Source organism: Giardia intestinalis, chromosome 5 (genome assembly GCF_000002435.2).
Source record: "Giardia intestinalis strain WB C6 chromosome 5, whole genome shotgun sequence".
NCBI classification, from domain to species: domain Eukaryota; phylum Fornicata; order Diplomonadida; family Hexamitidae; genus Giardia; species Giardia duodenalis.
In genome coordinates, this window is record NC_051860.1 from 806,871 (window position 1) to 821,067 (window position 14,197).

A 14,197-nucleotide genomic window follows, 5' to 3' on the forward strand; every position below is an offset into this window, starting at 1 on the left:
TCTGGTATGGAGAACGAAAAACCGGGTCGCTGTAGGTTTTATCCGTTGACTAGTATTGTCTGGGATACCGACACGGGTATATCTGCCACTACACCTGTAGATGACACTACTTACCCGGAGCTTTTGTTTTCCTGCACAGGACGCCATCTAGTGATGGGTCCAGCCAATGGGCGTGATTTTTTGTCCGTCTCACTTGATAACCTCGCGCTGGAAGAAAATATTTCCATCAAAGCGCGCGGAGAGCGTGTGCTGAGCTTTGAAGGCAGAACAGAGGCAGGAATTACTGGAATTCTCGCCGTTCCAAACGGGCACGTCCTTTGCTGGGAGGAAGATCACGCTCTTCGAGAGTATCACTTAGCCTTTGAATCAGATAATAAGACTGTGCTACTGGCAGAACTTGCCACTGACGTACAGCAACTTTATGCTCTCCCTCACCCCATATTGCTGACGTTGGACCCACCTGGTGATGACACTGTCTGCAAACCCCAGGAGATGCTTTGCTTGGGCACGTACATCACAGATACGTGTCTTACAGCTATCATCTTGATCGACAATGCACAACTAGCGTTCTGCAAAATAGCAGCGTTAGATGATTATATTAAGCATGGCACAGCTCCAACACTAACGAGCTGTGTGACGTCATCTAGACGCTTGGTGTTTGGTGTCTTCCAGTCGCCTGAGACCTTGTTAATAGTAGAGGCTGACGATCTATCTACACCACAAATCTATGACGTAAGTCAAGTATTTGATGACAACCTCCTTGACGAAGGCACTAGTTATGCTGATCCAAAAGAAGTCGTTTTATTAGGACTATTTGACGGAAAATTTGCGATATTAGCATCTTATACCAGCGATTATGATACTGTTGTTGCTATTTATAACATTTTTGATAAAAAGCTAGAGTTTAGTACAGTTGTTAAGCAATATGTTGTAGGCTGTACCGTGACCCCATACTGCCCTGGTCCTTACGATTTCTTCTTTAATATGCTATTTCTAAACATGAGTGACATTGTTTCCCTAGACTTCTTTTATTTTTCGTACGCCGCACGCGACAATTACAATGCAATTCTGGAGAGGCTCGACTCCTATATGAGCAAAGAAGGTCACTCCACAAACCACTTTATTAATGTACTGGTTAAATCATGTGAGGAGTTCTTCCAATCTCTCAAGGTTTCTGGTGATTACGCCCACACCTTTATTCCGTTATTGAGTGGCTCTGAACTGTTCGGGATGGTTCCCAGTGCACGCTTCTCTAGGGTTCCATGCCTTCCGGAGGTAGATCAGAGTATCTTTTTTTCTCCACAGAACATAGTCCTTAGTACCCCGGTCATTTCATCTGCCTCAGCAATCGCAGATAACCCATCCATACCAGGCATCAACCATAAGGAAGACCTTATTAAACAAAAGATTATTACGATGGGCGACACAATTGACTGGAGTTATTCAACCAACGCTTGTGAAATTAAGGACAAGATAAAGGAATTGGTCACTAATAGTTGCACTGAGTATAACCTAAGTGTTACGCTTTCAGAGTTACCTCCATTTCATCTGGATTCGCCTAATTGTGGCTATGATAAAATCTATGCCAATCTGGTGTTTGCTCACCTTGGTGGAACCAATCAAATGACCGTCTATGTAGAGACAGTTTCTCGCGTGTACATCTCAGACTTTTTACCTCTCTACATACTACAATTTGACATTAGAAATTCCCAGGACGGAAGTAGCTGCATCAGTTCCTTAAAAGTTCCTCAGAACGAAGAAACTACTGCTCTGGAAACTGCTACTCTCTTAGATGATACTCTCCTTACTGATTACCCCACTGACATGCTAGGCCTAGCTATCAGCGATGAACCTCCATTAATGGAGGTCAGTGAAAAGAAACCAAGCAATGCCCATGAGCAGCCACTAATCTGTGCGTCTATCGAGGCGCACTCTTCTCCTAAGACAGGCTCAGCTGAGCCGGCACCTTTGCATCAAGGGGAATCAAAGTTCTCTCCTTCGGGATCATTAAAGAACGACTTAAATTATCTAGAGGCAGAGCTAGATACACAGATTAATAAAAAGATTGATGAAGCCAAAGAAAAGTATGCTCAAGCACTTAGTAGTCTAATAACTGCATATGCTGTTAAAGGGGAGCTCACCCTATTTCTGGATTCTATCTTACCGGACTACTTTGCTACAAGCCCATCATACTTGTCAGTCATGAAACAACTCAATCAACTTAGAGGAGTTCATATCATGTTAGAGAGTAGAACTGTCGATGGGTGTTCTCTTAGCACCAACTTCCTCAGAAACCTTTATGCGATGAAGTCGCAAAACGCGTTTCCTTCCCTCACACCTATGTTTGGAGCGGACTCGCTGACATTTTCTACGGCAATCATAAAGGATATTAACGGATTATTGTGTTATCGTCTGAGCTCTCCGTTGTTACCTAGCCATGCTTCTAGCGAGGAGACTACAATAGGTATTCACCACTTTTGCGATGTCATGGACACTGTACTCTCTGCTTATGAGCACCAGCTCGATGTATTTCAACTGGGATATAGACTGTATTGGAACATGGACGAGTCACTAAAACTGTTGAACTCCAAAGAGCCTTGCACTGAACACTTTAATAATGCTGCTAGCTCTTTACCCACATCAACGATACAGCCGGACAGCACGTTATTTGGCACCTCCTCAAGTGGGGTTCGCACTAGCAGGCCTAAAGCTAATACCATTGACTCTCTGGATCTCAGCAACTATGAAGATGCTTCCCTTGAAGAGCTCACTTTAACTCAGAATAGGGTTTCAAATTCGGGTTTTTCTTCTTTATTTAACAGTATGAACTATAAGTCATCCTATACCGGGATAGCACAGTCATACTCTTTAGATAACACAAACCTGCCTCTACGGTTAACCCGGCCTTTGGAAACAACGTATGAAAACGGCAACCAAATGAAGATTGCAAATAAATTTAAAGCATCGAGCCTTGATGAGGTCTTTCGTAAACTCGGCTCTGGGATTACTATGCGGATGTCTGTGAAGCAGCAGAGTCTTCCGCACGTGCAAGATAATTACTCACTTCCCCCGTGTACCAGCTTTATTTTGTCGGAGTTTGTGGAAGACGTGGACAGGATGGAGAATGCCTCAGCTGGGTCGGCTTCCTCTAGAAAGAAGTTGCCCAGCAAAAGGAGCTCGGTGTTCCAGCACTTTCCTAGCATAAAGCCGACTTTCAAGACTTCAGATGGGAAACAATATTCTAACGTTCTAACGGTAGCATTTAAACCGAGTATATATGATAACAACAATACCCTTAGTACTGCTACGTCAACTATATGCTGTGAGTATCCAGATGGTTCATATTTAAGAGGACTCGTACAGAGCTTGGCACCGCCTCCTTTCTTCGAAGAAGTCTCGCCGAAAATAACAAAGTCCACGCTCTGCATAACGGATTTATATGCATCCCATTCATTTGAGACAATTGTCGAACAGTCAAAGCAACTGTCTGGAGGCAATGTAGTTACTCATAAAGATGCTATGCATCAGAGGATCGAAAGCACTAGTCAGACCCTTTTTGGCGCCGAGAACAGTCTATCAAAATCTCAGACCAGTTTCAGTTTTGGTGTACCCATTCAGAAACATACTAGCCAGCCGCAGATGATAAACGAATCCACTCAGCAGAAGAGCGCCTGGCCAGAAGCAAAGCCATTTACATTTGTAGCACCAATAAAGTCAGAAGTGCAGTCAGAAAAACCACTGTTCTCGTTTGGACCAAAACTAGAACCTAGTAACTCTGTCCAGGCAGAAAAGTCGCCCGATGATAAATTGGAACCAGCTCAGAATAGGGACGCAGCAGATATGACTCTACCGGTCCCCCATCCAGTACCATTATCAGTATCAACGGACACAACACACGAAGAGCAGAAAACATCAATATCTGACTCTAAACCTGCAAGCGAAGCTCGTGAAAATATCAAAGATGAATCTACCAGCGAGACAGCAAGTGGTAGCAAGGCACTGTCATCTGGGTTTAATTTTAATGTTCTAAAACCCATCATAGCACAGGATGCAGGAAATAAATCAAAGAGTTGCGAATCTAGCTTCCAGCCAACCGCGCCTACTAAGACAGCTGGCAGTACTTCTAGTTTGTCCGAAGTATTTAATAACTTCACCAAGACCACCAAGACTGAACCAAATGGCAATAATGTACTTCAACCTAGTCCTAGTCAGCCAGCTGCAAATTCATTTGCTTTTGGTGTACCAAAAGAACCGCCTGAGAGTAATGTGGTGAGTACAGTGACTACTTTTGGCACTGGATTTGGCACCAGCACTAATTTTGGCTTTGATACAGTAACTATCAATCCAACTCCCAACGTCGGAGCCCAGATGACAACACCGGTTACTACTTTCCAAAATTCCTTTTCATTTCAGGGAGTATTTGGTCAAGGATCACAACAGACAGCACCAACCGCTAAAATGTTTAATCCTCCTTCCTCTGGCACAACAACTAATTCAGTTTTTGGCAATGTGGGATTTCCAGGGACCTCTAATCCATTTGGATCTGGCACGGCACCAATAAGCTTTAACTTTGGCGGCGTGGCGAACAAATAGGCTACATACCTTCTATTTCCTTGGCATCCCAAAGCTTCCTTTGGACACACTTCTGTAAGCGCATCTCGGACCGTCCTGTTGACAGGGGCACACGGTCCTCCGGATACTTTCTGGCAGCCAGTCTTGTCTGAAGAAGTGGTTGCAGGATTGCCTTTGCAGATTCATAGAGGTTCAGTTTGCTATCATTGCTTTTAAGGTTGCTCCTTGTAATTGCCTTCTTCACATTTAATAGCCGATGCACGACCTCCTTCTTGTAGGAAGCAGTATCCATGGAACTGAGGGCAGAATATGCGGCAAAGGTTTGCATCCTATCTTGAGGCATGATGATTCTCAGTATTGAGGAGAAGTCATCCTCTTGCTTTGGAGGAGATGCGGTTCGCGTAGTCGTATCCTTATACTCTTTTATGTGCTGCTCATAATCCTCCATCGACTTTGCCTGTTCAAGCTTTTCCAAAAGCTCACTATTGTGAATATAAATAAGGATCTTTTTGTATTTGTTTATGTCATCCTTGGACAGAAAGTTGAACTCGTTTTTGGCATCATATCTGTTGTCCGGAATAACCACATCGAAGAGTGTTTCGTCGTCAGCCATTTCTATGCTCTTTGTCATCTTCTTTGTGTGTAGCTTAAAGCCTGTGCTAATGGGTTGCTTTGCAAAACGTTTTCGATCATGGATATGAATGCTATTGATCTGTAGAGAGCTCAGCTGAGGTGTCTCTGACTCTGTGAGAGAAATGGCAGGGGCAGATTCTGAAAAGGAGCTATCTGTAGGCATTCCTCGCATCACAGCACTGTTCATTATCGTCAAATCGCTATCATCAGAACCCCCCTCTGCGTCTTCACGAAGCTGTGCCACTCTGTTGGAGTGACGAGACTTAAGTAATTGGGAGTTGATCATGGGATTCTGAGAACGAGCTATGTCAGTAAGGCTCTTTAGATTCCCACTACTTATGAGGTTTCGTGCCAGCGAGGCATTTTCTGCACTCTTTTCTGAAATTTCGGCGGTTAGTTCTTTGATAATACGATCACTGAGGCCACTATTCGGAGTGGCCAACTGGTCTCTTAGCGCTTTCTCGTGACGCCGCAAACACCTCCATGCTCGCTTCTTCCCGTGGTCAAGCGCTGAACCGAGCGGTTCAGTAATAGGTGGGGCTTCTTCAAGATGCTTGCAAAGTGGTTGTTGAGTTGAGTTACTAACAGGCTGATGAGGTAGAGGTGCAATCCACAAGCTTTTCTTACTGGCTGTAGCATGCCCCCGTGCGAGTGCAGTTGCCATTATTTCATTCTTTGCTGAATTGACCGTTGGTGCAGATACAGGGAAATCAGGCTTTTTGGCAAAGTTGCTAGCACCTTGATAGTTATAGAACTCCTTCCAATCTCTATCTATGGAGCAAACATTACCCCCTTGTCTGTTGCGAACAGATGGAGCGGAGCAGGCGGAGCTTATGATAGAAACTAATTGATTTTCTCGCACAGAGATGACGTCAGCAATACGGTCTTCTACAGATTTAACACGCTGCTCCGTTTTTTTGCGGCTACTGTGTGCTTGGTCCTGAGGCTTCTGCGTAGATGTCTGTTTAGTGTTGTAACTGTCCATAATCAACTTTACATTAGAAACATATGGGTCCTCGTGATAGAACTTTGCTAGAATAATATCTGGATCTGTGCTCACCTCACCATTAACTTCTGCAGTGTCAATGATCTCTGCCACGCGATTCAGTGTGTGTTTAAGCCTCTCCTTCTTCTCTGCTGCCTCATCCTCCGATAAATAGGACACCTCATCGGCTGCGTCAGCCGTGGTAGTTGTCTGTTTGATCTCATCTGAAAGAAACTTCTCAATGTGTTGAGGGAGTGGCCGTGGCTTGTGGATAGCACGCATTGGAGAAGAAGAACCAGCCACTGTCAGATGGGCGCTGCTCCCTGTTTCATACGCGGCTCTGCCCTCATCGATGATAGACTTTGTTAAGGCATTTCGATGCATCACCTGCCGCCGTTTGATAGCATTTCTCATCTCCTTTAGATCTGCAGCAGTAGCTGTCTGTTGTGATAAAATAGATGGTCCTGGCTGCTTGCGTGTGAGAGACGCAGTGCTCCCACCAGTCATGCTTCCGTCTACACAGCGCTCGGAATCAGTCACTAGTCGAGACAGCTCCTCATATATCCGTAGGTTTTTATCTATTCGTGTAGCTAAACTGTTGAAATAGGTGCTGCGTAAGGCATTCTCTGAAAGAGCCATACGTTTTTAAATTTGACCAAAAGCCTTCTTCTCCTGGGGTAAAACAAGGGCAGGAACGAAGGCCACACACCAGCAACACGCCATGCACAGCAAACGCTTAAATAAATTCACTTTTGCCCTTCATAACTTCACCTTTCGAGTTTCGCCCTCAGACCCTATTCCCAAGTCAACTCTCCGGACAGTACTTTCTCGCGGTCTGACAAAGATGATACGTCTTGTGCTGTTTAGTATATCTGGGCGGATAAATGAGCAAATAGCCGTCGCCTTAGAGAGGTTACCAGATGCTCGGAGGAGACACGATCCTAGAACGGCAAAATTACACTGCTCGCCATATATCTTCCGAAGAAGCTCTATTCTGACTTCAAACTCTGTCTCGTCGATTCCCAAGACAGCCCAGGGTGACTGCCTGAGCGTTTCTGCCCACTTCTCGTCAGGCGTTGCCAGCAGCTTTTCGCCCTCTGTCAAGACGACGCCCACAACGTCTGAAGGCAATAGGAGATCCTTAGCTGATGAGAACCTGCTCAACATGCTAAACTGGGGGGAGATAGCTAGCGTGTACATCTGCTGAAACTCCCGCTCAATTTGACAAATGTAGTTCTTGATGGTTACCTGTGGGTCCGTAACAATAGATACAAAACGAAAGATTCCCAAGACATCGACTACCAGTTTCATTAGCGCCTATTCTCTGTGCCTCGTGCTTCAATCCCTGAACAAAAAAGTTTTATCCCTTATGGCGTGCGCTACTTTTGCATTTTTTTGCCATTTCAATAAAGAGTTTTTTAAAAGCATGGCACCAAAGGCAGACAAGGAAAGCGGAAAGAATGCAGCCGGCGTTTCTTCTAAAGAGTCAGTGCCTCAGAAGTTGGTCAGTAAGGACGATACTGGCGACGAGTTGGCGCTGCTGGCGGATACAGGAGCTGAAGTGGCGTCTGGAGCGCTTAGACAAGCACGAGCAGGCTCGCCGCGATCTGGTGCCTTGCTCACACGTTTCTCAGATTTTAATCTCAGGGAAGAGGTCTTGCAGGCCATCATAAGCAACGGATTCGAGAGCCCTTCAGATGTACAATCAATGGCAATACCCCCTGCTTTGGAGCACAAAGATGTGATATGTCAAGCAAAGAGTGGTAAGGGCAAGACAGCCGTTTTTGTACTATCCCTGCTACACATGATAGATCCTCAAGCGGCCCCGCACAAAGTCCAGGCCCTCGTTCTATGCAACACACATGAGCTTGCAATGCAGATATACAAAGAGTTCACTCGCTTTGCAATCAACCTCCCAGATATTAAAGATAAAATACTTTGTGCTATTGGAGGTGTTACGGTGAGCCTACACGTCAGGGCTCTAAAGTCTAAGGATGTCTCCATAGCGGTTGGAACCATTGGCCGCGTGAGCGACTTAGTGGAGAGAGGAGCATTAGACCTCAGCTTCATTAAATATCTGGTGTTAGATGAGTTCGATGCGCTGTTCAAAGAAGAAGATAACTTCAAGAAGATTGCCGGATTGATCTCTAAAATGCCCGCCACACACCAAACATTGCTCTTCACTGCTACCTTCACCGAGCACTCTGAGAAATTCGCCCGCTCCATCCTCAGGGATGGGTACGTGGCAATCCTGGTTGACGATAAGCAGTTAGTTCTTACAGGGTTGATGCAGTACTACTTCAACGCCCCTGAGGAGAAGAAGCTTCATATTCTTCTTGATTGTCTAAGGCTCTTGCCGTTTTCGCAAGCAGTTATCTTTGCAAGGGACATCTCGCGTGTCACAGCTCTAAATGAGTTCCTCAAGGAAGAAGGCCACGAGTGTGTGTGCTTCTTCGGAAAAATGCACCACAAGAAGCGAGAGGAGGTCTTCCAGGGGTTCAAAGATAAGAAGGCGCGGATCCTTGTCTCGACCGACATCTTCCAGCGTGGTGTTGACTTCGCCAATGTGAACCTGGTCATCCACTATGATATGCCGGACTCATCCGACGCATATCTTCACAGATCAGGGAGAGCCGGGCGTTTTGAAACCGCGGGGATGGTCTTGTTGTTTGTCGGGACTGCCGAAGAGTCGGAAATGTTGTCACAGATTCAAGGCCGTTTCGCCACCTCCATCCCTCAGGTGAAGTCCCCAGAGGAAATTGATGTCAAGGCGGCCTTCACTGGGAAGTAAAAAGACTCTCACTTTAATCGTTTTGTTTGATGTTGAAAAAAATTCCATGGCTGACAAGACTGATAAGCCAAGAACGTACGTTCCGCCATCCCAGCGCAGTAGGATGCAGTCAGATAGCTTCTCCAGCGTATCGGATCTCAACTCGAGTCCCGGCCTCAAGTTATCTATTAGCACTCCTAGCATATCAACGGAGGTGATGAATCCCAATGCCCCCTTTGTGAGTGTCAGTGGCCAGACAAAGGTAAAGCAAGAATATCAGGGGCAAGAAAACGGGTATGAAGACGGTACTCGCTCCGTTACCCTAGGTGCTCGATCTTTTGATGTCCTTCTCAACCCGTCGACCTCCGGCTCCAATCTTACTGTTAGGCATATAAAATCCCAACAAAGGTTGTCAGATAAGCTCGACATGCTAATTCCACCTCCAGAGATAATTCTCTTCAAGCGCAGCGCGGAAAACAAGATGATAATCGACTATAACTCCATGGAGCCAGCCAATATAAAGATCGAGTATCCACAACTGGAAGGGAAGAATAAGGGGGTAAATAAAGGCAACTTTAGAGACCTGGACTTCAAAGACTTCTCTTCGGAGACCCTTCAGAAGCTTGGCTTTCCTCAAGACTTGATCAGGAACGTTGGAAAGCTCCGCTATACACAGCCGACGCCCATCCAAGAAAATGCGATCCCCCTTGTGCTGTCTTCTATGGACCTTTTAGCAACGTCCCAGACAGGCTCTGGAAAAACGTTTTCCTTCTTATCTCCCATCATTGCACAGCTCATTAGTAGTCGTGCAAAGGATGCTATCTCGGACGATGATAAGAATATGGAACAATCCATGTCTTTTCCTTTGGCTGTTATCCTGTCCCCAACTAGGGAGCTCACCCAACAGATTGCATTCATGTGCTACCAGCTCACCTTCAAGACCAACCTTATTGTGAGGCTTGTTTATGGGGGTGAGGGGGCTAGGGAGCAGAGAGGCCTATTAAAGAAGGGCTGCGACATTGTGATAGCAACACCTGGTCGCCTCAAAGATTTCCTCGAGAGGAGGTGTCTTAGCTTAAAATATGTTCGTGTCATGGTGCTAGACGAGGCAGATAAAATGCTCGATATGGGATTCGAACCTCAAATCCGCGATCTTGTATACAAGTTTGATATGCCTGGTAATGGACCTAACGGCAATCGGCAAACCCTTATGTTTAGCGCTACCTTTGGGACCGGGGTTCAGGCCATGGCCAAGCGATATCTCCACAATGAAGCCCGCATACACGTTGGGCAAATAGGTAGCACAACTACGATGATAAAGCAGCAATTTGAATACTTTGCCGAAACAGCTATAAAGTCAGTGGACAAACGCATTGATAAACTAATACATATCTTGAAGAGCCCCGGTTCTATCCCTACGGCCTCATTTCTTACTCTGATATTTGTAGAAACAAAGAAGGATATCGGGTATATCATAACAAAGCTCCTCAATGCTGGCCTGAGGGTGTGCGAGATGCATGGGGATCTTGAGCAGCGCGAGAGGCAGAACAATCTCAAGAGCTTCAAGGACGGAAAGACTCCCGTTCTCGTTGCTACTGACGTAGCCCAGCGTGGCATCGACATAGGAGCAATCCGACACGTCATTAATTTCGATTTTCCAAAAGATATAGATACATATATACATCGCATTGGTAGAACGGGACGCGCTGGGGCAGAGGGGCTTGCTACATCTTTTATTCTTCTCGACACACCCCACTACATATTGAGGGACCTGAAGAATATCCTTCTGCAATCCAAGCAACCGTTGCCAAAGTTCCTTCAGGACAGCATGCCAAGCAAGTACGGGCAGGTGAGTGGTAGGGTGAGATCCAGGGAATATGAGTCTGTGAAAAAAGGTGCACGGATTGACTCTGATGAAGATTTGTCCGACTCAAGTGATTGTGCTGAACAGCTCCACTCGCGGTCTAGTCGTCATACAGGAGCCTCCGAAGCTGTGACTCCGGCTAAAACCCCAGCCAAACCGTCAGCCTCTATAAACGACACGAAAGAACCCGCTGAACGTTGGGATTAAAAGTAAATAGAATTTCAAAAAAAATGTCAGATAGTTCCCGGATAAACAGGTCTGACACTACTTCCAACGATTTATTAAAGGCTATAAATGTACGCCTGCAGGGTAAATCAGTACATCCCTGGGGCTCAGATCAATATTCAAGTCAAGATCTTCCTCGTAACATTAATGCTGCACCGCCCCTTCTCAGTGTACTTAACTCCGAAGAGGTGGGCCTATACCGATTTTTTCCATCTGAGTTGCAGGTGGATACATCTGTGCCATTAATAAAGCGAGCCGCTCCCAGGATAAATCCTAAATCTGATCAAGAAAGCGACATCTTAGTTTCTACTTCTACCTCTATTCCACACGACGACGTGGTCGATGGTACAAATGGGTCAATCACTTCAGATTCGAGCGACGACGGAGAGCTTTTCCGACGGCCTACTCCTCAAGCTGGCACCCGCAGCAACTCAATAGCATCAATTCCGCAGTCAAAGCCTGCGCCTCCTTCTCTAAAGCCAGTTCTACCTTTAACTATGCCAGCACTAAACACAGACACGTCGAAGGAGAAGCTAACACTGACGCTCCCCTTATCTTCTAAGGGTCAACCTTCCCCGTTGGAGAGCGGACTTAAGCGTTCTCGGCCTATGTCCATGTCTGAAGACAAGGCGCTCAAAATAAAGCAGTACGATGCAATAATGTCGAAAATAACAGAGTTTCTTTATTTGAGTTCACTCACGGCTGCTCAAAATACAGAGCTATTACAGAAAAATAAAATAACGCATGTGATAAATTGTTGCCTGGAGAGTCAGTCTCCGAAGTATGGCGTACCCAACTTAGCGTGTCTGCTTCTAAAGTTGCGGGACACTGGACTCGAAAACATCGACTCCTTATTCCTCGAAGCAATAGCCTTTATCCACGAGGCACGAATGCAGGGCAAGGCGGTCCTGGTCCACTGCTATCAGGGGGTCTCTCGCTCTGCGTCGCTGGTGATTGCCTACATCATGTGGGCTAATGACTTATCTTACGAGGAGGCGTATAGCCACGTTCGCTCATGCAGGGGTGTAGTCGCCCCAAATACTGGCTTCGTTTTCAGATTAGTCTCCTGGTGGAGGAGGCGGCACTCAGATCTCACGACTGCACGGATCGCAGCCAAGTATGCAGAAGAGCACGCCGTCAAAGGGATCATTTCACTAGAAGAAGGATGCAACATCGATGCAGCGATTCAGGGAATCCGAGGCTCCCACCTAATTAAGTGTACACCGCCAGAAGAACTACACTCCAGACCAGCACTTTACAGACTAGCCCCTTACAACGACATGATGCCAGACATGATTGTTTTAAAGCCAGTGGACACTGTTATAAAAAATGGAAAGCCAAACTTTCTCTTAGATGAGAGATTCATATATGTTGCACCGCTTCCATGCTTTATTATTATCTTCATTGGCGCTGAAGTAGACACACTGCATGATAGTCCAGAGAAAAGGCAGTATTTGAATGTAGCTCTGAACAGACAGCTAACACTTTTGAGGTCATATGAAGGTGCTCCATCACAGACTGTTAAGATCTTCCAGAGACAGCTTCGCAACGCCTGTATATCTATACTAAAAGGAGAACACTCCTACAAGGCCACACTGACGGTTCCGCGAAGCATAATGTTCAGGAGCTCTTCTACTTCTCTCATTCAGCAGCGCCACAACAGCAACAGAGTGCACACAGCCTTGGCTGTGCTACGGACCAGTGACTTTTCTGCCCCGAAGGGCCACTTTCTGTCTCAGCACAAGTACAACATACTAGATGACTATGAAGGTAGATTTGAAATGACCTATGAAAAGGTTGTTACGTATGCCGCCGTTGCATTGGGCATGCTTGGGCTTATTAAGGTAGAGCCCTATGACAAGGATAATCATTTTGAGCACACTAAGTCGCAGATCCTTGGCTCCTCGTCTACAGGAGGTCAATCTGGTCTGGTTCACACCAGTGCTCAACCCCAGGCCCGGGTTCAGGTTCGGACAGAGATACTCTACGTTGAGGGTCTGTATGAGCCAACTCCCGTGCTGTATGACTTGGCTAGCGCAGCACTAGCGATAACTGATACTACCATCTGGTCTCCGCTTAGGACTCTAGACGTAGATGCTAGCATTATTAGCAGGTTAGAGAAGCAGTGAGGAGATGCCCTACAGGTGTCTGTGTTCTTGCATAGTTCAAGAAGCAATGCATTACTGGTTCAGCATCTTTTTCACTTAAGTGAATAGTTAATGTTTTTTACTGATTGTACCTGGATTGATTTTTGGAGTGTGGTTTTTTATCGTAAGACCCTGAGAAATTTGAAATTGTAAAAAGAATAATTTAAAGTTTTGCACTCATGTCAAGCATCACTGTCAACGAAGCAACCCTCACGGAATTACTACAGAAGACCGTAAAGCTGACTATCTCCAATGGGTCATCGTTCATTGGAAATATTATAGAGGTCCACAATATCTTCTGCGTCTTGGATAACGTTTATCGAGAGACAACTTCGACTGCGCTTGAGATTATACCGCGCCCCGTGAAATTCAATTATGATCTGATCACAGAGATGAGTCTAATAGATAGGACAGTTGACGCGGCCCACGGGCTTCCGGCGCTCCCAAATGCAAATAGCCCTGCACATGGTGGAGGAAAGTTCTCTTCTCAAAGGCCTCAAGGGTTTACTTCTGAGAGCAATCGCTCAGAAAGAGATGCCGCCGGTGGGAACGTTGAAGATGGCGAAGAAGACCTATTTGGGGACTTAGACTTAGACGCTGAACGTGAACGGTATAAGAAGCAGTTAGCCCAGCGAAACTTTATTACTACAGGTGCCCAGCCTGATGAGAGCTCCGCTCCGCTTTCGTACGATTCTAAAAAGAGCTTCTTCGATACTCTGACCGTGCAGAAGGGAACACGAAGGAATAATAATAATGGAGCCAATCGTTTCCAAGATAATAGGCGCAGTGATCGCAACGAAGGAAGTGGCAGTTCTGGTTCTAATAACGTCAATAACAGGAGAAAGAACGAGCAACACAGGGGGCACGACAATGATGGCGGATATCGTAATAGAAATCGTAATAGACAGCAGAGCTCTGCTCAAGCAGATTCGGAATACAGGCATCGTGGCACAGGCGGTAGGCCCCCGGGTCGCTTCGCCAATGCTACGTAGGCATGCAGC

The 14,197-nt window shown here is 46.0% G+C and overlaps 7 protein-coding genes across 7 annotated transcripts; 5 read left to right on the top strand and 2 right to left on the bottom strand.

Annotated features, from left to right (window-relative positions):
* Window positions 1-6: 6 nt before the first annotated feature.
* On the top strand, window positions 7-4,593 carry GL50803_0015109 (uncharacterized protein; the record flags this gene model as incomplete). The annotated part of the gene is made up of 1 exon (XM_038045810.1): window positions 7-4,593. One exon carries the CDS (start codon window positions 7-9, stop codon window positions 4,591-4,593), a length of 4,587 nt encoding a protein of 1,528 aa, XP_037902150.1.
* A 1-nt stretch (window position 4,594) lies between these two features.
* Window positions 4,595-6,829, bottom strand: GL50803_0010079 (uncharacterized protein; the record flags this gene model as incomplete). Its single annotated transcript, XM_001705080.1, has 1 exon — window positions 4,595-6,829. One exon carries the CDS (start codon window positions 6,827-6,829, stop codon window positions 4,595-4,597), a length of 2,235 nt encoding a protein of 744 aa, XP_001705132.1.
* Window positions 6,830-6,949: 120 nt separating this feature from the next.
* GL50803_0015110 (uncharacterized protein) lies at window positions 6,950-7,501 on the bottom strand (the record flags this gene model as incomplete). The annotated part of the gene is made up of 1 exon (XM_001705082.1): window positions 6,950-7,501. The coding sequence occupies one exon, from the start codon at window positions 7,499-7,501 to the stop codon at window positions 6,950-6,952; it is 552 nt and encodes a 183-aa protein (XP_001705134.1).
* A 115-nt stretch (window positions 7,502-7,616) lies between these two features.
* GL50803_0016376 (putative ATP-dependent RNA helicase p47) lies at window positions 7,617-8,981 on the top strand (the record flags this gene model as incomplete). Its single annotated transcript, XM_001705083.2, has 1 exon — window positions 7,617-8,981. One exon carries the CDS (start codon window positions 7,617-7,619, stop codon window positions 8,979-8,981), a length of 1,365 nt encoding a protein of 454 aa, XP_001705135.2.
* Window positions 8,982-9,027: 46 nt separating this feature from the next.
* On the top strand, window positions 9,028-11,031 carry GL50803_0034684 (DEAD box RNA helicase Vasa; the record flags this gene model as incomplete). Its single annotated transcript, XM_001705084.2, has 1 exon — window positions 9,028-11,031. One exon carries the CDS (start codon window positions 9,028-9,030, stop codon window positions 11,029-11,031), a length of 2,004 nt encoding a protein of 667 aa, XP_001705136.2.
* Window positions 11,032-11,054: 23 nt separating this feature from the next.
* GL50803_0015112 (Dual specificity phosphatase, catalytic) lies at window positions 11,055-13,178 on the top strand (the record flags this gene model as incomplete). The annotated part of the gene is made up of 1 exon (XM_001705085.1): window positions 11,055-13,178. The coding sequence occupies one exon, from the start codon at window positions 11,055-11,057 to the stop codon at window positions 13,176-13,178; it is 2,124 nt and encodes a 707-aa protein (XP_001705137.1).
* A 197-nt stretch (window positions 13,179-13,375) lies between these two features.
* On the top strand, window positions 13,376-14,188 carry GL50803_0021201 (uncharacterized protein; the record flags this gene model as incomplete). The annotated part of the gene is made up of 1 exon (XM_001705086.1): window positions 13,376-14,188. The coding sequence occupies one exon, from the start codon at window positions 13,376-13,378 to the stop codon at window positions 14,186-14,188; it is 813 nt and encodes a 270-aa protein (XP_001705138.1).
* Window positions 14,189-14,197: the final 9 nt, after the last annotated feature.